The 24,855-nt window shown below is 46.6% G+C and overlaps 1 protein-coding gene across 2 annotated transcripts in view; it reads left to right on the forward strand.

Annotated features, from left to right (window-relative positions):
- Positions 1-24,855, forward strand: part of TRIP10 (thyroid hormone receptor interactor 10) — a 90,160-nt gene that overhangs the window by 61,693 nt on the left and 3,612 nt on the right. Inside the window, exons 4-13 of one of the 2 annotated variants that reach the window (XM_083483027.1) lie at positions 206-353; positions 1,961-2,023; positions 3,741-3,845; positions 5,015-5,143; positions 7,348-7,494; positions 8,607-8,810; positions 12,939-13,121; positions 16,287-16,396; positions 19,321-19,453; positions 21,698-21,822. In XM_083483027.1, the coding sequence (XP_083339153.1) occupies positions 206-353; positions 1,961-2,023; positions 3,741-3,845; positions 5,015-5,143; positions 7,348-7,494; positions 8,607-8,810; positions 12,939-13,121; positions 16,287-16,396; positions 19,321-19,453; positions 21,698-21,822 (1,347 nt within the window). The remainder of the gene's footprint in view (positions 1-205; positions 354-1,960; positions 2,024-3,740; positions 3,846-5,014; positions 5,144-7,347; positions 7,495-8,606; positions 8,811-12,938; positions 13,122-16,286; positions 16,397-19,320; positions 19,454-21,697; positions 21,823-24,855) is intronic. The other variant, XM_083483028.1, reaches the window with a different exon arrangement.

A 24,855-nucleotide genomic window follows, 5' to 3' on the forward strand; every position in this document is an offset into this window, starting at 1 on the left:
GCAATCAGAATAAGATGAACCGTTTGACTATTGATTCAAAACCCCAAAATGTATTTTATGTAATTGACTTTTATTTCTATTCTTTGTATATTACATTGTTGTCTTATTGCTACGGCCGATGGCCGATGCAAATAAAGATTTATTCATTCATTCATTCATTCTCTGCTGCTGGGCACAACCTTCCTGCCTTTCCTCTCCTTTTCAGGTTCTGCCAATATCAGGCCTTCCTTCAGGTGGTGAAGGAGCTGAACGACTTTGCAGGCCAGCGTGAGCTGGTAGCTGAGAACCTTCTAACGCGGATCTGTGTGGAGGTTGCCAAGTACTCGCAGGAGCTCAAACAGGAGAGGAAGTCGGTAAAGTGCTCCCCTGCCTTTGTAGGGTCAAGAAACTCTGCGTAGTGGTCAACTGGGGGACCAAATCAGGTTCTGATTCTGCTGCCCAGGGGTCCTGAAGAACAAAACCATTCAGGTGTACCTCTCTGTGAGGGGCACTTCCTATTTTGTGCTCCCCTGGCTCGCTTGCTGCTTGTTCAGCAGGAGTTGAAGGCATATTGTCCCTGGCCTTTTTGCCTTTGTGCTCGCTTGACCATCTGCATCATCTGGGGAGAGCTTCCATGCTACTTCCAGGTGTTCCTGGTGGCTGCTGGCATTGGCGTGGAGATTTTTTATGTACTTACTTACGATGGCCAAGCTCCAGAGAACTGTGAAACTCAGTTCTGTAAGCCCAAGAGGGCTGTAGATCTGTTCTTAGTTTGAGTAGCAGCCACTGCATGCTGCGTGGCAAACTGCTTTCAAAAACTGTTTTTGACTGCTGAGTCCACCATGCCTTATTGTAAAGTACCCCCCTTAAAAAAAAAACAACCACACCCAATTTTGGTTCATCTGTCACTCCTCCATCAGGAGAGTGTTTGCTAACAGAAAAAGCACAATAAAATAAAATAAAACAACAACAAAATCAATTTGAATAACATAACAAAAAGGGGACACTAAAAATATCACCTTCTTGTCGCTAAATTCTCCTTCTGCAGTGTTGACTTTTGAGTCACTGAGGGTTGGGAACTAGGATAATGTTAAAATTAGGCAGGTTTTGGAGAGGAGGGCTAGCAATAGATTCAGGAATTGAAGATATTGTAGCCACTATGTTCTCTACATACAGTGGTGCCTCGCAAGACGAAATTAATCCGTCTGCGAGTCTCTTCGTCTAGCGGTTTTTTCGTCTTGCGAAGCAACCCTATTAGCGGCTATTAAAGGCTTAGCGGCTATTAAAGGCTTAGCGGATTAGCGGCTAAAAGGCTATTAGCGGCTTAGAAAAGGGGGGGAAGCGGGGGGGAAATCGGAACACTCGCAAGACGTTTTCATCTTGCAAAGCAAGCCCATAGGGAAAATCGTCTTGCGAAGCAGCTCAAAAATGGAAAACCCTTTCGTCTAGCGGGTTTTCCGTCCTGCGAGGCATTCATCTTGCGGGGCACCACTGTAGTGTTTTAATCTGTATTTATTTATTGCAGTATTTCTGTATGACTTTTCAAAATTAAGTTCTATGGAGCAGTCTGCATGACTTCAGCACAGTGGGACTAGAGTACCTGATTAGGAAGTAACCTTGAATTATGAGTACTTCTGGTTTTTCAAGCTGAGGCATCTCCTTTGAAGCCCATCCCACTCTGTCCCAAAACTCTCTTTTTCAGATTGTAGAGAGTAAGGACTTGGACCTGTTTGGGGGCCCATTTCTTCAGTAAGTTTTCTTAGGGTTGTAGTGTTCTGGTGAAAAGATGGGAAGAATTAGGTAGACCGGGTAGCAGGTAGGTGCAAGAAGACTCTTTTGGTAGTAGCAGGTGGCCTTTTGCTCTTTCTGAGGTACTTCCGTCAACATTTGAAAATGATTGACAGAACTGTTTGGGTTCTGGCAAAAGCATCAGGACACTTCTAACAAAGGCTTTCATTCGGTAAACTTTCTCCTTCTCCAGCACTTGCAAGAAGGCCGAAGGGCTCAGCAGCAGCTGGAGAACTCCTTCAAGCAACTTGAAAATGTGAGTTGTTTTCATCTTCAGCCTAGCTCTACATGCGGTGTGCAGAGTCCGAGGCTCATATGCTCGGAAGACCTAAAACAACTTCTGTGGATTTGGCCAATCTTCGCAGCAGGAACACAGCTGTGGAGGGGTCATTGATCCCTTTAGAATTCTCCAAACATTTAGTGAATGGAAACATCATTTTTTTCCACCAAGAATGTTTCCTCTGTCCTTTTTTCAAAATTAAATTTGGGGATGACAGATGGAGGAAAGCAAGGAAGAGGACAGAATCCAATGCACATGGAAAGAGAGAGGGGAATGCACGAGCTGTGGCACTGGCTTTATTATGGCATCAACCATAGAATCTCCTGTGTTACCTTTGGAAGTCTCCAAGAACTTCTCAACTTTTGTAAATCATCGGGCGGGGGGGGGGGGCGGGGAGATCCTAGCTTGGGCTATGCAAGAACAAATCTTTATGAGCAACAGAGGCGCAAACTCCCCAGAAACAAAACTGAACCCATCTCTGGCATTGTCGCTAGCACTTTGTTCTTGTTGCATGAAGAGTTTTAAGAGAAGATTTCAAAGAAGGTGCAATAGAATGATGTGCAAATGAGCCAAGACTGAAACCTTGGAAGACCACAGGGATCTCTTGTCAACCTGTAAATGTTTTTCAAGAGCCCTTTGTAGGGGTGTGCATGCATTTCTCAAAAAGAAATAGTATACTTGCTCAAGTTTCCCTTAAAGCAGGGGAAAAAATCATATTATAAGACCTTGCATACATTGAATGTCCTTCCTGCATACACTCACACGCAGGCACACTCAGTTTTTACATGTGAGTGTGCATGCACTTGCCAAAGTCAGTTCCTGCCTTCCCTATTTTGGCTATACAGTGCCTCCATTGTGATTCACCTTCCTACGTTCTACAAGGCACAAACACATTGTTGTGTTTACTTTTCCCCACATTAATTAGTGGGGGGAATTGTTTGTGGGCTTTGTTTTACTTTAGAGCCCAGTTTAGACTATTCAGTGGGCTGAATTTTGAGCCCTGCCTTAAGCATAACCTTGAACGTGGAGACAGTCTGGAAAGACAAATCTTAAGTGGCCTTCCAGTTGGTGAACTTCAGTGAAGCTCTTGCTATCGAAACTGGGAAAGGCCCATTCTCCACCTCTCCCTCCCTGTCCACTGGGGTACAATCAATTGTACCTGAATTACCCCCACCCCAATAAATTATGCCGTCTGTCCCCCCACCCCCAAATAAAAGGTGAGCTCACTTTTTTAGTAGCTTCTTTCAAAGCCTCAGCAAGCTTTGAAAGTAGCTCCATAGACCGTGTACACAAACAGCCTTTCCACCCACTCCTTTTCCAGTAAATGTTTGCATGTGTCACTTAATTGTAAGCCTGCAGCCAGAGTCTTTTTTAGTGTTATTGATTGTACTGCACCTTGTTTTGAAAGCCCGTTATACATAACAATCTGTTAACCCCTCCTCCCATTTCCAGCTTTTATTTGAAAGCCCAGAATGGGGCAAACAAAACGGGAGCACTTAACAGGTGGTGTGATATAATCCTGCCTGTGAAACCAAGAGATCTCATCGCCTAAGTGCGAGTGATGCTCATGTCTGTATCCTTGCAAGAGAGATATGGCAGCATCTAATGCTTTGCAGCCAAATGGGTGTAGCCTTTTGTTAGGCTTGCTGTTGTGGGCATCCCTCACTCTCAAAGACTCTCTCTCTTACCGCAGAGCAAACGCAAGTTTGAGCGAGACTGCCGAGAGGCTGAGAAAGCTGTGCTGACTGCCGAGAAACTGGACCAGGACATCAATGCTACCAAGGCAGATGTGGAGAAGGTCAGTGCTTTTGAATAGGAGTGTGCCACAGCTCCCCATCCCTAATAGTGTTTAGGAGGGTATCAGAGTTCTTCTGCAATGGAAGTCATGACAGATATCCCTTGTTTGCTTGTGCCCTGTAACTGACCACCTACCCCTTGCTTTTGCTTATGAAAGCTTTCTAAGCAAGCCACAGCTTCTTTCTCCCGTTAGCCATTAAAGCCAGGCATCATCTTTTTGGGGGATAGTGGGCGGGTGGGTATGGAGGACTCCCTGGTCCTGAATGGGGTAACTGTGCCTCTGAATGACCAGGTGTGCAGCCTGGGAGTCATTTTGGACTCACAGCTGTCCATGGAGGTGCAGGTCAATTCTGTGTCCAGGGCAACTGTTTACCAGCTTCATCTGATACGCCAGCTGAGACCCTACCTGCCTGCAGACTGTCTCATCAGAGTGGTGCATGCTCTAGTTATCTCCCGCTTGGACTACTGCAATGCACTCTATGTGGGGCTACCTTTGAAGGTGACCCGGAAACTACAACTAATCCAGAATGCTGCAGCTAGACTGGTGACTGGGAGTGGCTGTCGGGACCACATAACACCGGTCCTGAGAGATCTCCATTGGCTCCCAGTACGTTTCCGAGCACAATTCAAAGTGTTGGTGCTGACCTTTAAAGCCCTAAACGGCCTTGGCCCAGTATACCTGAAGGAGCATCTCCACCCCCATCGTTCAGTCCAGCGCCAAGGGCCTTCTGGCGGTTCCCTCACTGCAAGAAGCGAAGTTACGGGGAACCAGTCAGATAGTTGTTTATTTCCTTGACATCTGATGGGAGGGCATTCCACAGGGCAGGTGCCACTACCGAGAACGCCCTCTGCCTGGTTCCCTGAAACAAGAGCATGCACCACTCTGGCGAGACAGTCTGCAAGACAGTCCTACGGTTTACATCTTGTGGTTTGTTTGGGAGAGCTAAACCCACAAGCCTAGGTTTGGATGACTTACTAAGCCCAGGGGCGGGGAACCTTGGTTCCCCCCAGATTTTGCTGGGCTCCCTTGATCCCTGAGCACTGGCCATGTTAGCTGGTAGGAATTGGATTCCCTCAGCGCCAGGAAGGGCCACAGATTCCCCACCTCTGCTGTAGAGCTGACTGTAACCAAAGTATTTCTGCTGATCCATTTCCCCTTACCTTCTCCAGGCGAAGCAGCAGGCAAACCTGAGGAGTCATATGGCTGAGGAGAGCAAGAATGAATATGCTTCATATCTGCAGAGGTTTAACCACAATCAGAGCCAGTTCTACTTTTTGGAGATGCCACAGATCTTCAATGCAAGTCTCTCTAAGCAACTTCCTAACGTTTTAGTTTAGAGTTTTCTGCAACTCCCTTTACCCTAAGCCGTCCTTCAAAGTAGCCCTCAACAAACAATAAAAAGCCGTAGAACATTTTAAAATAAACCTTGCTCTATAAAAATCAACCATCTAGCGATTCCTCTATGTGAACCAACCTGATTTGCAGTTCCGCACTAATACACAGATCAGAATGCAATCATCCCTCTGCCCGTCTCAAAATTTTGCGATACAGTTCTCTGCTCAAAGAAACATAACAAAATGCATGTATAAGTTTTAAATGCATCCCAAAAGCTTATTTGTGGCAGGTCATGGGGGAAATAACAAAATGCAAATTTTAATGCAGGGTTTTGTTGTTGTTTTTTAATCACATACTGATGTGGAAACAGGGCAGAACATACTTAAGAACAAACACGTGTGAAACTAGCATGAACCAGAAACACACTCTGATCTTTCCATCCCTGCAACAAGGGGTAAACGTAACAGCTCTAAAAACTAGCTGTCCAGCAGCAGCAGATTGGGACCAGCGAACGACAAGGATTGCTAAAAGCTGGAGGAAAAGATAGACCTGCCTCAGGTCACCTAAAATGAAGCAAGCGCCATGGAACTTTCAGAAAAGGGAGTTCCATAAAACTAGAGCTTCTCCTAGAACAGCTCTTTTTGTGGCTCCTCCTCGTGGAATATTTTCTCTCTCTCTGACTTCAGATATTGGATAGGCTCTCAGCCTTCCCCCAGAAGAAAATAACTTGGCAGTGGAGGTCATTGGAGACCTATAACACATGTCTTCATCAGGAAGTTCACCTTGGGCCACTGCAGCCTTGTTAATCTCTGCTCTGTGGGGAAGGCTTCTAGCATTTGTGGGAAAAGGGGCTGGTTGAGAATGTGGAAAGATCCCACGACAAAGAAAGCAGGAACCTCCTCTCTGGGGGCAATGGAGGAAGGTGGGAGGGTTAATAACCTTTCCTAACTTCACAAGTGCCATTCCTGGGGTAGGCTTTTTAAAAAAAAATTCCTTGAACATTATTAGGGCTGCCACACAAAGTGTTCAGGCTGTAATTATATACATACCTACCTGAGAGTAAATTCCAAATTGAGCTGAATGGGACTTAAAGTCTGAGTAAGGCATGCATGGGATCCTTTTGTTAATTGATTAACCGTCTGCTTTAAAACCTAAAATTTTAAATTTGCATTTGTGTACTACCAGCACCTCAGTAATAAGGGCCTTTTTGAGATAACCTGATAACAAACCATAGCTACCCTTCTTAAAAAGGAAAGGTGGTTTTAAAAGGGTTTCTTATTCATTTCCCACTGCCTCATCAGAAAAACTTTAAAAACATAGCTTAGAAAATAAATAAGGCAGTTTATTGCTTCATTGATTAAAATTGATCCATGCCAGTTTGCAATCTACTGATGGCAGCCCTGGAAATGCTAGAAAACGCACCCACACCCTTGTTGTCCCATTACCTAAAATATTTTTATCTGGAGACAACTGGGAAGTTGAGCCTGGATGCTGTTGCATTAGAACAAACTCAAAGACAAAGAACAGGCAAGAAAAACTTATGAGTTATGTGGAGACTTCTTGAAAAGGACAATAGAGATTTTGAAAAAGAGTGGGAACCTTTTATATCATATTTGCAGAAACAAAGAAAGAATATTGACCTGATGGTAGGATTTAAATAAACATTCACAACCTTATGGATAGGGAACAAATAATGTAATAAAAGGGAAAATATGATATTCGTAGAAAATAGCAGAATATACTAAATGAGATTAATAAATCAGAAATGGAAGCTGAGGGAAGTCCAAAAGGGGGGGAGGGAGAGATGTTATGTAAGTTGAATATTATAAGTATATTTGTAATGAGAGAAAAGAAAATTAATTTTAAAAGTTTATTTTTTAAAAAAAGAACAAACCCGAATGCAGCTATTATAACAGGCATTTTTTAGATGGCATTGTGACATTTTAAAATTTTCACCAGCCTTCCCAGTGCCACATGCCTTGCTGACTGCAAAGAACAGAGGCTTGATAACCAGACGGGCCTCTTCGTTTTGTGGGTGATGTGGGTTCTGGTAGGACAGGGGTGCTGAGGGGATCCCAGCTCCCTGTGAGGAACCTTCCCTCTCTAATCCTCAAGTTCTGATTGTCCCTTTTGTGTGTGTTGCTCCCTTCCTTCCCCCCATTCCTAGAAGCTGCAAGAGATGGACGAGCGGCGGACACTGCGCCTCAAGGAAGGCTACAGCGTTTTTTCAGAGACGGAGCAGCAAGTTATGCCCATTATTGGGAAGTGCCTGGAGGGCATGAAGGCAGCAGCAGATGTGGTGGATGAGAAGAACGTAAGTGCCTCCCAGATAAGTTGTAACATTTCCCCTGTGTACTGCAGAAAAGTTGGTGTGCTGTCAAATAACCGCTGTAGTCCATGCATAGGTAATAATAATAATAATAATAATAATAATAATAATAATAATAATAATAATTTATTTATACCACGCCCTTCTGGCTGGGTTTCCCCAGCTGCTCTGGGCGGCTTACAAAATAGATAAAACATAATAAAGCATCAAACATTAAAAACTTCCCGATACAGGGCTGCCTTCAGATGTCTTCTAAAAGTTGGATAGTTCATGATCTCCTTGACATCTGAAGGGAGGGTGTTCCACAGGGCGGGCGCCGCTACCAAAAAGGCCCTCTGCCTGGTTCCCTGTAACTTCACTTTTTGCAGTGAGGGAACCAGCAGAAGACCCTCAGAGCTGGACCTCAGTGTCCAGGCTGAGTGATGGGGGTGAAGATGTTCCTTCAGGTATACCTTGGTTCTCAAACAACTTGGAACCCAGACACTGCAAACCCTGAAGTAAGTGTTCCGGTTTGCGAACTTTTTTTTTTTTACTCACATTTCAGTTCACAATATGATCTCTGAAAGGCAGGCTTTACTTGGTAGTTACATAAGGAAAGAGTGAGTTTGTCTCATAGAGAGACTGAACACACGTGCTGCTGGCTGAGGGCCAGCAGACAGCAAAATTATAGAATGACTGCAGGAGAGCAGCGTGGCAGCAAAAGATCATCAAGAGAGCAATAAGAGACAAGACAAACTGAGAAAATGGCTGCATGGCGCTTTTGTGGAGTCAGCCAGAGCCATGGCCACATGCAGGAAGAGGAAGCTCCAGACCAGTGGAACAGGAAGTTACACTGACTGGATGTCCCCCTGCTTGTGCCCACTCTAGGGAAATAAGGAGTGTTGCATTTGACCGTACCAATGGATTACATCCCACAAACTCAGTGTACTCTCAAACTATCACAAAATTCCTGCCATATCCTCTTCGGCTCCTCAGCAGGATTGATAATGGGTGTCCCCAACCCCATCTCGTTTGTATTGTGTTGGCTCAGCAGCACAACTGGGCTGGAGGTGGTTCTGTTCCTCCAGGTCACTCAGAAGGATGTTCTTCTCCCGTAGGATTCCCAGATGCTGATTGAACTGCACAAATCGGGCTTTGAGAGGCCAGGAGACATGGATTTTGAAGACTTCAGCCAACCCATCAATCGTACCTCATCAGACAGCAGCCTTGGCAACCCCCGCGGCACCCTCGATGGTCGCCTGGACCCCCGCCTGCTGGTCAAGAGCAAGGGGAAGCGCTGGCCCTTCAGCAGGAAGAGCAAGGTGAGGACTGGCATGGAGAGCCTGGGGCAGGCGGGAAAAGGGTGGCCGGGAAGCAGGGTGGATAAAAATCAATGACTTAAAAATAAATTTTAAAATTCAGATTTTTAAATTGGATTTTTTTTAAATTTAAATTGGATTTTTAAAATAAAATGCTTTTGGAGGAAAAATCTTTCTAAAGATAGTTTTCTATTTAAGTTACATTATAGCCCACAGGCTATTCATCAGGAAATAAGGATTTGTTTTAAGTTTTTCATATGTGCTAAAACTCAGTCTAAGCCTCTTCTTCTTCTTCTTCTTTTTTTAAAGAATTTGTTTAACTACATCAGTTAACATGGATACATATGCTATAGTTACTGTTTTAGTTAAATAAATTGTTTAAATTGTTATTAAGGAAACGATTGTTTTTCTCCTTCCAATAAAGTACAGCAGAAAAGTTGTCCAAATATAAACAGTTAACTCTTTAAACCTCACAATAATTTCATAATTATCTGTCTATGTATTTCTGATAGCAGAACCAAATCAGTAATTTTTTATATAACTCTAAAAACTACTCTGATAATTGATTATTCCAAAAATGAAACCTTCATCTGGTTGTAAATATTAAATGATTTAAATCAAGTCTTACTGACTAGTGCAGGCTTCCTCAGACTTCGCCCTCCAAATATTTTTTGGCCTACAACTCCCATGATTCCTAGCTAGCAGGGATGATGGGAACTGTAGTCTCAAAACATCTGGAGGGCCGATTTTGAGGAAGCCTGGACCAGTGATTTAAATCATGATTTAAATCGTGATTTAAATCAAATCCACCCTGCCAGGAAGTATTGTCCTTCTGCCCTCAACCCATTGGCCCTCAGGGGCCAATGTGGGATTCCCATAGCTAACAGGTTCTGGTCACAGATCAGGTTGTGGGATTGAGTAAAATTGGGGGAAGGATTGGCGAGAAGAGGGGTGATCACCGCAGTGTTCATCTCCTGGGTTCCTCTCCAGTCCTGGATCTCCAGCAGGTTGCCCCTTTTGACCTCATGCCTTCCCCCCTGCCTCTGCCACTTTGCTCCTCTGCCAGATGGCAGCACGACAAGCAAGCTAGCAAATGCCATGATTTTGCATCTCCCTCCATGTCATTCCACTTTCTGGCTCCCGTCTCCTTTCCGGCTGCTTATACTAGTCCTTAACAAAGAGGTTTCTCCTCTAACTTTCTGGGCCTGACCAATGCTTCCCCAAAAGTGGTTTTCTTGCAATAACTAATGGTAGTCACCTCTGCCGTTGGAAGGTCATAACTTGGCTATCCCTTCCTTCCTGTTATTCAGCCACTGGCCAGGTCAGCCTCCTGCCCTTCGTGTCACCCAGGCTCTCTGCTATGGAAGCCTTGGATCTCTGCCTCTGGAACCTGCTATTCTCACTTCCAGCTGCCCCTGTCACTCAGAGGAGGGCGTTCCTCTTCCCTACAGTCCCTAGCTGACCCCTGTGTTTGTATTATGGAGATGGTTGTGGCATAGGCCCAAGATCTGCTTCAGCAAGCCCTCACATTTCTAGCTAGTTTTCTCCAGAGGCTCCTTTATAACTTGTGCACAGGCTGTTCTTTCGCAAGAAGCTCATTTTAGCAAGGCCTTCCTTCCTTCCTTCCTTCCTTCCTTCCTTCCTTCCTTCCTTCCTTCCTTCCTTCCTTCCTTCCTTCTCCCACCTGAACAACTTCCTCGGGTGCTGTGAAGGTTCCTTTCTCCTGCTTTCCTCTTAAGCTGCCCTTCGTTTTGCTCCCTAACTCTTCTGCTGCTAGATCTGGGCTGTGAACTCTCCTCAGCCACATCTGTCCTGTAAATCTTGCAGTGCAGATGTTACAGGAGAGCCAGACTCTGCTGGCTTGGCTCACACAAAAATACTGTGTAATTTCTTCCATGTCCTGTGTGCTGCCTTGCTTCTTGCTTCCTGTTCTTCCTGTTTTCTCCTTGCGTAGCCACGAGTGTCTTCTAGTTGGGGAGGAAATCAGAGCACTAACTCTGTTGACCTTGGGTCTTTGGTTGTTGTTGGGCTACAGCTCCCACCCCCTTACCATCCGCTATGCTGGCTGAGGAAGATGGGAGCTGTGGTCCAGGATCCAATGTTTCTCTAAGAGAACTTGCCAGGCCCCTTTTTAGCTCATGTGGGACACCCAAAAGATCTTCAGTGATAGCCCCTACTTCTTTTGCTTCCTGCATCTGGGAGATGAGGGGGCAAAGGCCGTTCATAATCTCAGTGAAGCCTTGTTTTCCTTCCACCATGTGTCCCACACAAGCAGTTCTTGCCTCTCACTTACCACTCCCCTACCGGCAACAGTGCTTTGAGATGCTGACTTCTGAGCCAAGTGAGGGTGTGCATGCCAAAATCCCAGCATTCCCTTGATCGATAAAGTCTGTTAGATTCTGGCTTGCTGCCTTTAAGCCCCACTGCCTGGTGCTGATGCTTTTCACAGCATATATATTGCCTTTATTCCCCATCTTTCTTCTGCCGTGGAACCTAAGGCAGCAAACGGGGTTTTTTCTAAGCCGTCTCCCATCCAGTCCCCGACCAGACTCTCACCCGCTGAGCTTCAGCAAGTTTCTCTTCCTAGCTTGCGCAGGGCTCCCAAGATTCTTGCAGCCATGCCGGAACGAGTCTGACGCAATTCCTCGGCCGCGACTCTTCCAGCTGTTGCAAACCAAGTGCCAATTTTGCGCAGCTCCACAGGAAGCTGCTGTCAGGGTGGGGTGCTCCCCTGGAGCGACCGCATGCTGCTTTCTCAACTTGATTGGCAGCGTGGCCTTCAGAGGCGCAGGGAATTTGGGTCCAGCTCCGAGGAATCCCTTGATCCACCATGTGACTCATTCCACGAGAGACGAAGGTTGTGTGTTTTCGTCAGGGTGCTCTCAGTAAAGCAAGGCTGATTCCACCCTGTGATGGGGTACTCAGCAACACAAAGCAACATTTCAAGGGGGAAGGGTCCATTGGGAGGAGGGGTGAGTTGCACGAGCTCTGAAGGCTTAATTTGAAACAGGGAGAGAATTGGGTGGGGAGTGGAAACGGTGGCTCCCTCAAAGTATTCAGTGCTACTGAATTCCCTGGTCTTCAAAAATGGTTTCTGAAGGCTGATCGCCAAAGAATTGATGCTTTTGAATTATGGTGCTGGAGGAGACTCTTGAGAGTCCCATGGACTGCTAGAAGATCAAACCTATCCATTCTGAAGGAAATCAGCCCTGAGTGCTCACTGGAAGGACAGATCCTGAAGCTGGATCCTGAAGCTCACTAGAAGGACAGATCCTGAAGCTGAGGCTCCAATACTTTGGCCACCTCATGAGAAGAGAAGACTCCCTGGAAAAGACCCTGATGTTGGGAAAGATGGAGGGCACAAGGAGAAGGGGACGACAGAGGACGAGATGGTTGGACAGTGTTCTCGAAGCTACCAGCATGAGTTTGACCAAACTGCGGGAGGCAGTGGAAGACAGGAGTGCCTGGCGTGCTCTGGTCCAGGGGGTCGCGAAGAGTTGGACATGACTAAACGACTAAACAACAATATTGTATCCCATTCCTTCAAACCTCATACTCCCATGGTATTGCAGTTTAGGGCCAGCCCTTAAATCATGGGATCGGTGACCAGGAATTTCAGGAGGGGGGGGGGCAATATCTAAGGACATGTTTGAATGAGATGGCTACACAGAAAGCCAGCTTTGCATCTTGGCATGACTCTGCAACTCCCTCTCTCTTTTTCATACTGTCCGTGGTGGTGAAGTGTTGCTCTACATCTTGTGCTGTTGCCTCCTGCTTCTCCCCCCCCCCACTTCCCCATGTATTCTTGGTGGTGGGGTTTTATTACAGTGCATTCCTGTTATATTGGGCACACTGGATTGCTATTTGTAGTCTTGTCAGGTGGTTGAGGTAGGAGAACTTAGCCATTGCTTCTCAGGGCAAATGGTTTCTAAAAACGTTTGGCCAACGTGTTGCTCTCCATTGTAAGAATGTACCGTATAGATGGAATGTACTGTAATTTTTGTTGTTGTTGTGTTTTGGGGGTGGGGTTTTTTTTGTGTGTGTGTCTCTGTGTGCCTTTTTATTTTCTTACAGAGTTTTCTCCATTCTTTTGTGTTTCGTTTCCTGTTCACGACCCTTGTCTGTCGCTAGCTTCCACCCCCTCCCCTCTCTCCCTTAAGTTGCCCTTCCTCCTCCACTTCTTCCCCTTCCTCATCTGCCATCAATGGACCTCCATCCCCCAAATTCACCCGTGACCCCCTGTCTTACTGTTTGAACGAGATCAATAAGACAGTCAAACCCCGCATCACGTCCTTCCGCAGCCTCAAACGGGGGGTAAGTGGACAATTGCTCTTTGCTAAACCAGCATCATGTGCCTCCTGCTTCCAAAGGCAGCTGCCAGCCAGTCGTAGTTTTGGTGCTGAGAAGACACTTTTTAAAAAGCCAGAATCCTAGATCACCTATTCGTTTCAAAGCAGCCCCTGTTTGCCAATACACTGAATATGGAAAAGAGACATTTCAAATTTGAATATGCAGTCAGTCTATCCATTGTCTGTTTTTGGTGCAGCTGGTTATGCTGCTTTCTTGGCCTCAGGTCTGACATACACCTATAAAATGTCTTAAAGACAGGTATTGCCCCTCCCTCTTCCATTCTGACCCATAGAGCCTCTGATACATGGAGTCTTGCAAGGGCAATGAGGTCCATTGAGCTCAGATACTAGCACAAGTGACTTCAGGCGATAGCTTGCCTGAGATTTGGGTTATTGACTTTTTAGCTGTGCCTTATTATTATTATTATATTTTATTTGCACAGACCCAAACAAGAACTAGTTTTAGCTCCAATGAACTGGTAGTCGTAGTCCACGCATGAATGTAGTTTCAAAGACTTGCACTTTCCAATCTTACACACCTAAAGCATTCTTATGCACGCTTCCACAAAATCATGCCAAAGCAGTTCACAGTAAAAGTGGGAGGAAGACAAGGGTTTGTTTAGTTGCTGCATTTCTTAGGTGCTGTGGGTTCAGGTCTCAGATAAGGTGGCTTTTGCTTGGGAACTTGTTACAAGCATAGGTAGTGGGAGAAATCGGAAGGCACCCTTCTTCCCAAAGCAACACCCATCAGTTCTTATCAATCAGTCTGCACAATTCAGGCCACATTTATACCACAAACGCAGATGAGCAAGGGTGCTGGAAGACGACGCTTATGGAGCAAATAACTGGCCATTTGTGCAGTTGAGTTGAATTACACTCTGTAGAAGGGAGGCAAACACACTCCCTGCCTTGCCTCTGTCACTGCGAAGCAGCCCCAGGGTAGATTGTCTTTCAGCCTTGGTGCGACTCCGATTGTGGTCCCTTGTTGTAGAAAGACCTACGGATCATGGAATTGGAAGGGGCTCACAGCCGGCTGTGATAATCTGCATTGTCTAACAAGGTCATAGATGCCTTGGCTTGCTTTTCTGACTAGATCTGGTGAGGGTGCCTGTTGCCCCTCTGTTCTGACCCTTACAGCGTACAGTAGAGAATGAATGACACAAGGGTGGAAAAGAAGACTGCTGCATTTTCACCCTGGCTGTGTGCTAAGAAGTCCCCAGTCTGGATCTAACCCTGGCCTTCACTAATTGGTCTTATGCAATCCATGCACCACTCATGCTCAAACTACACGTGTTGCTTAGTGGTGTGGGGTTTTCCCCTCCCAATTTATTTATTTGCCCTCCAAAGCTGTGGGGTAAGACGGGAGTTTGGAGTGGAAGATCATACAGGTGGAGGAGGTGTTTGCTTGTTCCTTTCCACTTTTCCTGTCCCAAGTCACTCCCCAGTCACTTTCACCCCATGGGAGGGAGGGGAAGGTGGTCTAGCTCACAGGTTTGCCATAAGAACTGCCGAAATAATGCTAGGAAGTTATTTGAATGCTCAAAAGCACTGTTGGTTATTTCTAGTGGACCTGCCCTAGTGCCCTAGACGTAGAGCTGGGTGTTGGGACGCGTCCAAGGGAACGGGGGCAATTGGCAGGCCTCCAGCTGGCTCCAGCCCACCGGCCGGCAGCCGGGCGAACTCCGGTCCTTGGATCAGCTTATAACTGCGACACGAGTTTCATGAAACCTTCAGAAACTGAGCACGCAAGCCAGCAGAGATAAGAACTCTTCGCAACAGAAGGGCAGATTAGAGGCTGTGTAAAGCGTATTTAGGGACGCGGGTGGCGCTGTGGGTTAAACCACAGAGCCTAGGACTTGCTGATCGGAAGGTCAGCGGTTCGAATCCCTGCGATGGGGTGAGCTCCCGTTGCTCGGTCCCTGCTCCTGCCAACCTAGCATTTTGAAAGCACGTCAAAGCGCTGCTCTGGTTTGCCAGAAGTGGCTTAGTCATGCTGGCTACATGACCCAGAAGCTGTACGCCGGCTCCCTCAGCCAATAAAGCGAGATGAGCGCCGCAACCCCAGAGTCGGCCACGACTGGACCTAATGGTCAGGGGTCCCTTTACCTTTTTAAAGCATATTTACAGGCATTTTATTGAGCATCAGGACAGAGGAAAAACATGTCTGCTCCCCTTCGTGTCTAAGCAAACAGCATAAGCAAAAGCTATACACAAACGCAAATTCCCAGCAAGCTGTGCTGTGCTGGTGTGTATTCAGGCATGTGACACACAACAATTCACACATCTGTTTTAAGGTGGAACGGAATATCAGTATCCTAACACTGGGTAGGGCAAGCAAGATCTGCTGCAGCAGGGCCTGTGAGGCTTTAGGGCAGGGGTCAGCAAATTTTTTTAGCCATGGGCCAGTCCACTGTCCTTCAGACCTTGTAGCGGGCCAGAGAAGTGGCACCGGGGGGCTGGAAGAAGAGGCGAGGGGGGCAAGTAGTCCTCTCCACTCCCAGCTGTTGCGCTTACCTTCCCAGAGACTGCCACTGCTGCCACCACTACTACCGCTGCTGCTTCTCGTGGGTGGGCAGAGCGAGCTCATCCACTCTGCTCTCTGGCCCACAGGAGCACCAGGGCAGCGGTGGCAGCAGTGGAGGGAAGATGAGCAGCACGAAAGGGCTGGCTCCAGAGAGGGCTGCTTAAAATGGCGCTCATCTAGCTCAGCCCAGCCCACTTCCTCCTCTAGGCAGGGCAGGGAGAAGCCTGAAGGTGGTGCCACGGTGTGTGAGTGGGGAAAATGGAATGGCGCAGGGGGGAAATGGCGCAGCCCGAAGGAACAGAACCCCCACGCCGATCCACGGACAGTCCGCAGGCTGGATCCTGAAGGCAATTGGGCCTGATCCGACCCGCAGGCCTTAGTTTGCCAACCCCTTCTTTAGGCCCTGGGATCATTGCTGCCTGCAAGCTGTCAGTGGTCCTTTCTGTGCCTGGGGCTGTGCTAAATGATGTGCCCTAAACCACAGGTGGGCTGGACAGATTAGGTGGACAAGGGAAGAGGCAGGGGTTGGGGTCAGTAGGGCAATGCGCATAGAAGCGCCTTAAGGGCACCAGTCCCATTCACGTGTGTGTCTTTTCCTGCTGCCAGACTGTGATCACAGAGGACTTTAGCCATCTGCCTCCAGAACAGAGGAGAAAAAAGCTCCAGCAGAAGATTGAAGAAAGGAATCGGGAGCTGCAGAAAGAACTAGATCAGAGGTCAGAAACCGAAAACCACCATCCTCTTCGCTTGTTAGGCTCTTAAGATGGGATTTGTGTGGTCTAAGCGGTGCTTAAAATTAGCTCTTGGCAGTTTTTAAAAAATACATATATTGAGATTTCAGTATTTGAATCTTTTCAAAATCTGTAATTAAACTTGATAGTTAATAATGGTTTATAATATCCATGAACAATCTAGCCTTCAGTGTTACCGACACTAGGCTTAGTCCAAGCAGTTTTACTCCCTGTCTTACTGTAGTGCTTAGAATTCATTGAGTTCAAAGGGACTTACTTCTAAGTAAATCCCTATAGTTTTTAATTCAAAAAGGCCACTATCTCATCGGTCTTTTCCAAACAGCCAGGCGGGGTCCGCTGAGAACACTTGACTTGGTAAAAGGCCAAAAAGTTCATTGCTTGTCGGTTGCTATCTGCCATAGGGCAGGATCCTGGCCTGACTGCATTGGCTGCCCATCAGTTTCCAGGCCCTATTCAGAGTTCTGGTTTTGACCTACAAAGCTTTAAAAGGCTCAGGGTCTCCAAGTCCGCCTCTCCCCATATGAACCTAGCTGGACCCTGAGACCATCCTCTGAGGCCCTTCTTTGCATGCCTCCCCCACAATAAGTCTGGAGGGTGGCAGCATGAGAGCAAGGCCTTTTCTGCAGTGGCTCCCCGTTTGTGGGATGCTCTCCCCAGGGATGCTCGCCTAGCTGGGCGAAACATACTTTTTTCTCTCATGCCTTTAGCTGATCAAGCAATCCAAGGCCTTTCAAACTGCTTATTTTTGGTTAGTTTGTTACTATCAGTGCCTTTCCCCCTAGAAAAATAGGTTACAGTAGTTACAGTAAGTGCGACACTGAGAGAGAAAGAGAGGTGTGTGCCGGTACTGTGTACCCTTGAATAACCCCTGAAAAATAGCCCTGGTTATTATGATAAATATTTTTTGTGTGTTTTTATATTGTAAACCGCTCTGTGATCCTCAGATGAAGGGTGACATAGAAAATAAATGAATAATCATAGGGGTTTTAAGGCTGTGCAAAATTTGTCATTATTTTGCTTTTGCGTAGAAATCCTTAATCGTATGAAAGGTGATATCATGGATGCTTTTGTGGAGGGCCTTCTCGGTGGTGGCGCCCGCCCTGTGGAACGCCCTCCCACCAGATGTCAAGGAAATAAACAACTACCTGGCTTTTAGAAGATGTCTGAAAGCAGCCCTTTTTAGAGGAGTTTTAATGTTTGATGTTTTATTGTGCTTTTAATACAGTCTTACCTTGGGTTACATACACTTCAGGTTACATACACTTCAGGTTACAGACTCCGCTAACCCAGAAATATTACCTCGGGTTAAGAACCTTGCTTCAGGATGAGAACAGAAATCGTGCTCTGGCGGCGTGGCAGCAGCAGAAGGCCCCATTAGCTAAAGTGGTGCTTCAGGTTAAGAACAGTTTCAGGTTAAGAACAGACCTCCAGAACGAATTAAGTACTTAAGCAAAGGTACCACTGTATTATAAATTAGGAGCTGCCTAGAGTGGCTGGGGAAACCCAGCCAGATGGGTGGGGTATAAATAAATTATTATTATTATTATTATTATTATTATTATTATTATTATTATTATTATTATTATTATTATATTCCTGCATAGCAGGGGGTTGGACTGGATGACCCTTCCAACTCTACAGTTCTACGAACCATGAAAATTAATGCCATCATAAATTAGTCTTTTACAGTGCTGCAAGATACCGTCGTAGTTTTTGCTGCCATTTGCTGGATCAGACTCTGGAGATCATTGTTTTTGCTTAAGCTTCCTCTGTAGATTATGCCCTTCATTTCCTTCTGACCTCGCTGCCCTGGTTTGCATGTCATGATAAGCCACAGTCTAGTGTCTTAAACCATTGTTGAATCGTGAGCGTGCCTCTCCCTTGCCATGTGGTTTCTCCCCCTGCCCGGCCCCACCCCAGTCACTCGCTGCGTCCTCCAAACCCTGGCCATTATTTGTTTGTTGCAAGAAAACCATGAACAGAAAGCCAGAAATGAACCAAGGTTTGTTCTTAGTGTGTTTCTGTTTTTTTGTTTTTCAAAAAAAAAATTATTGGTTTTCACAACATTATAAACAAACACACACATAAGACAAACAAACATAAATCATAGCCTTATTGAAAATTACACTTATTAACATTGTTAAGTGACTTCCTCGCTTCCCCTTGGTTGGATTTCATTGCATATCCTTTTAACAGTTTTCCAAATCACAGTTTAACTTAAACATTAACATCCTTAGATCTTCACATTATGAAATTAAACATATTAATTCATCACTTAACATAAATAAAATCCTAAGCCAGTTAAGTATCTGCAAGCTGTTTTCAGTTAATTTAACTTAACATATTTAACTAAGTAATCATTAAATTTAATCTACTCTTAGCGTGTTTCTGGCTTACCGCCCATAGTTCTTTGAAACAAACAAGCCACTTTCTAGAATCAGATGATCCACAAAGTCGCAGTGTGGCTTGTTTGTGCCATGCAAACGAGAGGGAAGGGGTGTGCCATGTTTGCAGGAAAAGGCATGTTCACAGTTTAAACCATGGTGGCTTATCATGATAGGCAAATGAGGACGCTGCCCATATTTAGGATTACAATCATGCATCTGATGGTGGACTCTAGCCCAGGAAAGCTATAATAGTTGTAATGCATTTGTCTTTGTGGTGCCTCGCGGCTCTAGTATTTCGCAGCAAAAACAGCACGCATAGCTACCCCTCTGGAAAAACAAATGAATCTTTTTGCTTTCGGACGGCACGGAAGGTTAAGAGTACCTCAATGGCCCTGTTGGGTAATGCAAGGCAGCCAACCCCATGGATTCCTGATTTTATGAACCTGCTTTTTTAGAGTATCTTCACAACGCAGAACGTTTTGCCCTCCTCCTTTCTTTCAGGGATGCCTTAAATAAGATGAAGGATGTTTACCAGAAGACGCCGCAGATGGGAGACCCTAATAGCCTTGAGCCAAAGATCTCTGAGACTCTGGGCAACATCGAGAGGTTGCGACTAGAAGTCCAGAAATGTGAAGTAAGGGACTGGCAGGCAAAGCGGGCGGGGGGGGGGAAGCAATTCTCTTGCGTTTTCCAGGTTCCTTACTTGCACTTATATCATCACCATCATCACATGTATGGCTCAGGCACAGCTGACCCAGAGCTGTGTCCCAAATGTTAAGGTTTAGGCCGTAATTCTATTTTTGTAGCTCTGACCCGGGCAGCAATTTATTTGTCATTTATATCAGTAACCCAGGGTTAGGGAACCTCCTTTTTGGGCCTACAGGGCCGTTTCAAGCAAGTCACGGCCACCTGGAGCAGGTGAGAGACCTGTTTCCACCAAGAGAGGTTTGCAATTGTTCATCAGGTCTAATGGGGCACTTCTGCAAGCAGCACATTTGCCCTCACCATTTGATTTCAACCATGAGGGCAAAAAAGTGTCGCTCCAGCGATGGGCAGATGAGCCGTCCCACCCACCTGCTGTATTTGGCCTACTGGAGGGGGTGGAGATATGAGCTGCCTGCCAGATCCAGTTGCCCACTTCTTCAGCAGCCCTGTAAACTGCGCTTCACACCATATCCGATGTGATTCTTCTAGAGAAAGAGGCGCTGGAACTCACCGTGAACACCTCCCTTGTTCTCCTTATAACGGCAATGGCGCCCATAAACAAAAGACCTGACCTGTTAACAGATTGGGGTGTGCCTAGCAAGTGTGAGACGGAGGTGATTTTGTGATTGGCTCCAGACAGTGGTAGGGTCAGGCATTTGCCCAGATCTACTGCCTGAATCCACACTCTGCACAGAAGCCACCCAGACCAGGCCAGAGATAAAATGGGAGGGTTCTCTGCTGGCACATCTTCCAGGTAAAGAGCCAGCTGAGAGTGCCTTGGATGTGGTTACCAATTTATTGGATCTGAACTAGATAAAGGTAAAGGGACCCTTGACCATTAGGTCCAGTCATGACAGACTGGGGTTGCGGCGCTCATCTCGCTTTATTGGCCGAGGGAGCCGGCGTACAGCTTCCAGGTCATGTGGCCAGCATGACTAAGCCACTTCTGGCGAACCAGAGCAGCGCATGGAAACACTGTTTACCTTCCCGCTGGAGTGGTACCTATTTATCTACTTGCACTTTGACGTGCTTTCAAACTGCTAGGTGGGCAGGAGCAGGGACCGAGCAACAGGAGCTCACCCTATCGCGGGGATTCAAACCGCCGACCTTCTGATCGGCAAGTCCTAGCTCTGTGGTTCAGGTTCTTCGCCATCTTACAAATAGCTGCTGATACACAGCTGTACCTTGGTTTTCAAACAGAATGCGTTCCGGAAGTCCGTTCGGCTTCGGAAACATTCAGAAACCAAGATGTGGCTTCCGATTGGCTGCAGGAGCATCCTGCAGCCAATCGGAAGCCACACCGGACGTTCAGCTTCCAAGCTAAAGTTCGCAAACCGGAACACCTCCTTCCAGGTTTGCTGCATTCGAGTTCCAAGTTGTTCATGAACTAAGCTGTTCGAAAACCGAGGTATGGCGGTACATTACTGCTCATTAGATGGGACAAAAGCTGCAGCCCTGCTACTATTCATTCCCATGACATTTGCGCAGAGCAGCTTCCTGACATGTTACACTGAGGGAGGAGGAGGAGGAGCAATGTGTCCTTTTTTCTCCCCCATTTTCTACCGTGAGCATCACAGCATCTTCAGGTAGCCCTGAATGCCGTGTGTGGAAGCCTGAGTAGAACAGGGATGGATGAAACATTGGAGAGGGCCTTGTTTTCTTCAGTGGATCATTGTGGCCATCCACACGTTTTCATTCTTCAAAAAGCCACAGCAGACAGGACAGCTGTGCAAGCAGCCCAGGCACCACTGTGGGGAAGATGAGGGATGCGGGTGGTGCTGTGGTCTAAACCACTGAGCCTCTTGGGCTTGCTGATCGGAAGGTCGGCAGTTCGAATCCCTGCGATGGGGTGAGCTCCCGTTGCTCTGTCCCAGCTCCTGCCAACCTAGCAGTCTGAAAGCACACCAGTGCGAGTAGATAAATAGGTACCACTGCCACGGGAAGATTAATGGTGTTTCTATGTGCTCTGGCTTCCGTCACAGTGTTCCGTTGCACCAGAAGCGGTTTAGTCATGCTGGCCACATGACCCAGAAAGCTGTCTGTGGACAAATGCCGACTCCCTGAAAGCGAGATGAGCGCCACAACCCTAGTCGCCTTTGACTGGACTTAATCATCCAGGGGCCCTTTTACCTGTGCGGTGAAATCCTAACCTGTGTCCCTTCTTCTTCTATAGGCTTGGTTGGCAGATGCAGAGAGCAGGATGTTGAGTAACCGACCCGATAGCGTCACACGCTACAACCGCCACTTGGATCATGCAAGCGCCCTGAACAACAATAACTGCTCGCATGACAAAGACAGGTGAGAGCTGGGTTTGCAGGGCAAGGTGCAGGACTTTGGGCTGCCCCATAGCAGGTGTGGCAAGCGCCCTCTTTTTTATGAACAGAAGATGAGCCAAGGTTTGGGGTATTTGAATCTCTGCAAGTCCCTGGAAGGGCTGCTTTGCTGCAGTGGAACAACTTGCTGCTTGGCAGCAAGTAGGCATGAGCTACATGGGCTGAGTTGCTCGTTGGAACGGAGCCAAGGCCTCGAAACTTCCTTGAGCATCAGATTCATTTTTAATTACTTAATTACCATATTTTTCGCTCGATAACATGCACCTGACCATAACACGCACATAGTTTTTAGAGGAAACCAAGAAAAAAAAATTCTGAATGAAACAGTGGATGTATCATTTTTGTGCTTCATGCTGTGGCCACAGACATGTGATTTGACGGTGAGTTTGGGGTAGCCCAATGCAAAGATCCTGAGAATCCATGTGGATCTGTGCTTTGTAACCACGTTTTTGCACCATTGCAGCCCCAGGCAACAGTGGGTGCGTGATTTTTTTGGTGTAGGCTGTAGCCATGGATATGCTATGTGATCTGATGGTGAATTTGGGGTGACCCAATGCAAAGATCCTGAGGATCCATGTGGATCCATGCTTTGTAACCACGTTTTTGTACCATTGCAGCCCTGTTTTTGCATCAGATCATTGCTATGTGATCTGATGGTGAATTTGGGGTGACCCAATGCAAAGATCCTGAGGATCCATGTGGATCCGTGCTTTGTAACCATGTTTTAAGTGGGGAGGGAAGGAAAAACATAGAAGGCACGAGAGGGGTGTGCGGAGAAGCAGCTGGCTAAGAATGCAGGAGAGGGATTTTACTGGAGGGAGGAAAGGAAAAAGTTCCCCCCACGCACCCACCCAAGCCAGCCAGCTCTCTCTCTCTCCCCCACCTGCATGTTGCAGCACCGGAGCACGAGAGGAATTAGAAGGAAGGACGCTCTGCTTTCCCCTCTGCTTGCCTGGAGGGGAGGGGTTTTCTCTGCTCTTTGTTCCGTTTGAGCAAACACAGTAACAAACAGAAGCGGGTGGGCAGTAAGACCCTGAGGCAGAATGCAGGAAAGCAGCAGCTTCCTCTTTTCAAGGCTTCCCTTCTCCGGATGATTGATATTTGCCTGATTTTTGCCTTCACTCGCGCCTGTCGGCTCCAGGGACCACACATTCACTCAATAACACGCACAGACATTTCCCCATACTTTTTAGGAGAAAAATTCTGCGTGTTATAGAGGGAAAAATATGGTAAGTTTCTCTACTGCCCTGTACCCGCAGGTCTCGGGGCAGTTTACAAGATGAAATCACAATATATAACAACACAAAATACATAATCGAAAACAAAAGGAAACCAATAACCCCCCAAGGATTATTATTTTTGACATGAGTTAAGGGTTCGTGTATTATGTGTTTTAAAAGTCTTTAAAAGTTGTTACACACTGCGAGTCTCAAGACCTTCCCCATTAATATTAGGAATTGTAAATAACATGGTTAAAGCAGAGGTCCAAATCTGAAAAAGCCAATACAGTACAATGGTACCTTGGTACTCAAACGGCTTGGCTCCCAAACAAATTGGCTCCCGAACGCCGCAAACCTGGAAGTGAGTGTTCCAGGTTGCAAACATTTTTAAGAAGCCGAACTTCTGACGCGGTTTCCGCTTGAGTGCAGGAAGCTCCCGCAGCCAATTGGAAGCCGTGCCTTGTTTTCTTTTTGAATGGTTTCGGGAGTCAAACAGACTCCCAGAACAGATTAACTTTGAGATCCAAGGTACCACTGTACACATATTTGCAACCACCTTATCACAGGTTCTCATTAACTCTTCCACTGAAACCTAGTTTTTGGTGTATCCAGTTTGTTGCTTGACCCTCCCCACCTCCATCTAAAGAGTTAACTTCAGGGACATGAAATTGTCCCTAAGCCCTGGATGTTACAGGCTAGAGAGAGAAGCAGCAGAAAAGTTGAGACACATTGTCCAGTTGCTTCTGTTCCTAGAAGCAGTGGAGACCTGGCCTGTGGCTGTGGCTGATTTTTTTTTGTTTTGATTTTTTGTTGCTTTTTTGAGGGTATTGTCCCCTTGCACCAGGCCCCGGAGTCTCTTCCTAGTCTGAGGCCTGTTGCTTTTTCCAGTGTGCAATGCAGTGCTTTTACTGGAAAGCAACCTGGAGCTCACAGAGATCAGTAGAAGAAGACAGGACCTACAGAATAAAAAATAATAAAAACCCCAGTCCTGTCCAGTCCCCAGCAGGGTGGTTGCTTGGACTCAAAATAACCCATGCTGTCAGAAGAAAGCAGCAAAGCCCTCTGCACATGCATGAGGGAACAACCCCCAGCTACCACCACACAAAAACTTTTAAAGAGAAGGAAAAGGGTTTAAAATAGTGGGACCATGAGAACAAAAGACGGAGGTGAATGGGTCACGCTTCTATGCAAAACATGAGTGACGCTGCGTTTCAGGGGGTTGGACTAGATTACCCTTGGTGCCCTTTCCAATTCTGCGATTCCATGACCCATTCACAGAAGTCAGTTGGTGGCTACGTGCAAATATAACCATCTCCTATTTGATGTTCGTTTAAGGTCGAGTTTTCTCAGAGCTTAAATGGACAATGACCCCCTGCGGAAAGTGGCTTGGCTCACTTGCGTGAGCTGTGCCTTATCCTCTGTAGAGTGCATCTGCTTTATTGGTGCATTATGACCCGGAATTGAATAGGTAGATTTGTGTAGGTTAGCAGCTGGATCGTCCTACCTTTTGGGCCAGGGAAGGGATCGTTTGCTTTCTGGTAAGGAGAACATTTCTTTTTCTCTCCCTTCCGATTCTTTGGTTTTTCCCCCCCATCCATCCCATTAACTGGTACTGACCCTCCTGGCTTTTGGTCAGATTCAGTAATTGCCATTTGCGGTGCAGCATAAATACGGAGGTCCTGAATATCGGAGGGAAGCATTTGTCTAAGGGAAGCTCTTGCGGGAGAGCCCAGCAGCCCTGGTTCCTTGACTTGCTTTGATCCCAGCGCTGGAGAGAG

Source organism: Podarcis liolepis (genome assembly GCF_965112155.1).
Source record: "Podarcis liolepis genome assembly, chromosome: 17".
In the NCBI taxonomy this organism is placed as follows: domain Eukaryota; kingdom Metazoa; phylum Chordata; class Lepidosauria; order Squamata; family Lacertidae; genus Podarcis; species Podarcis liolepis.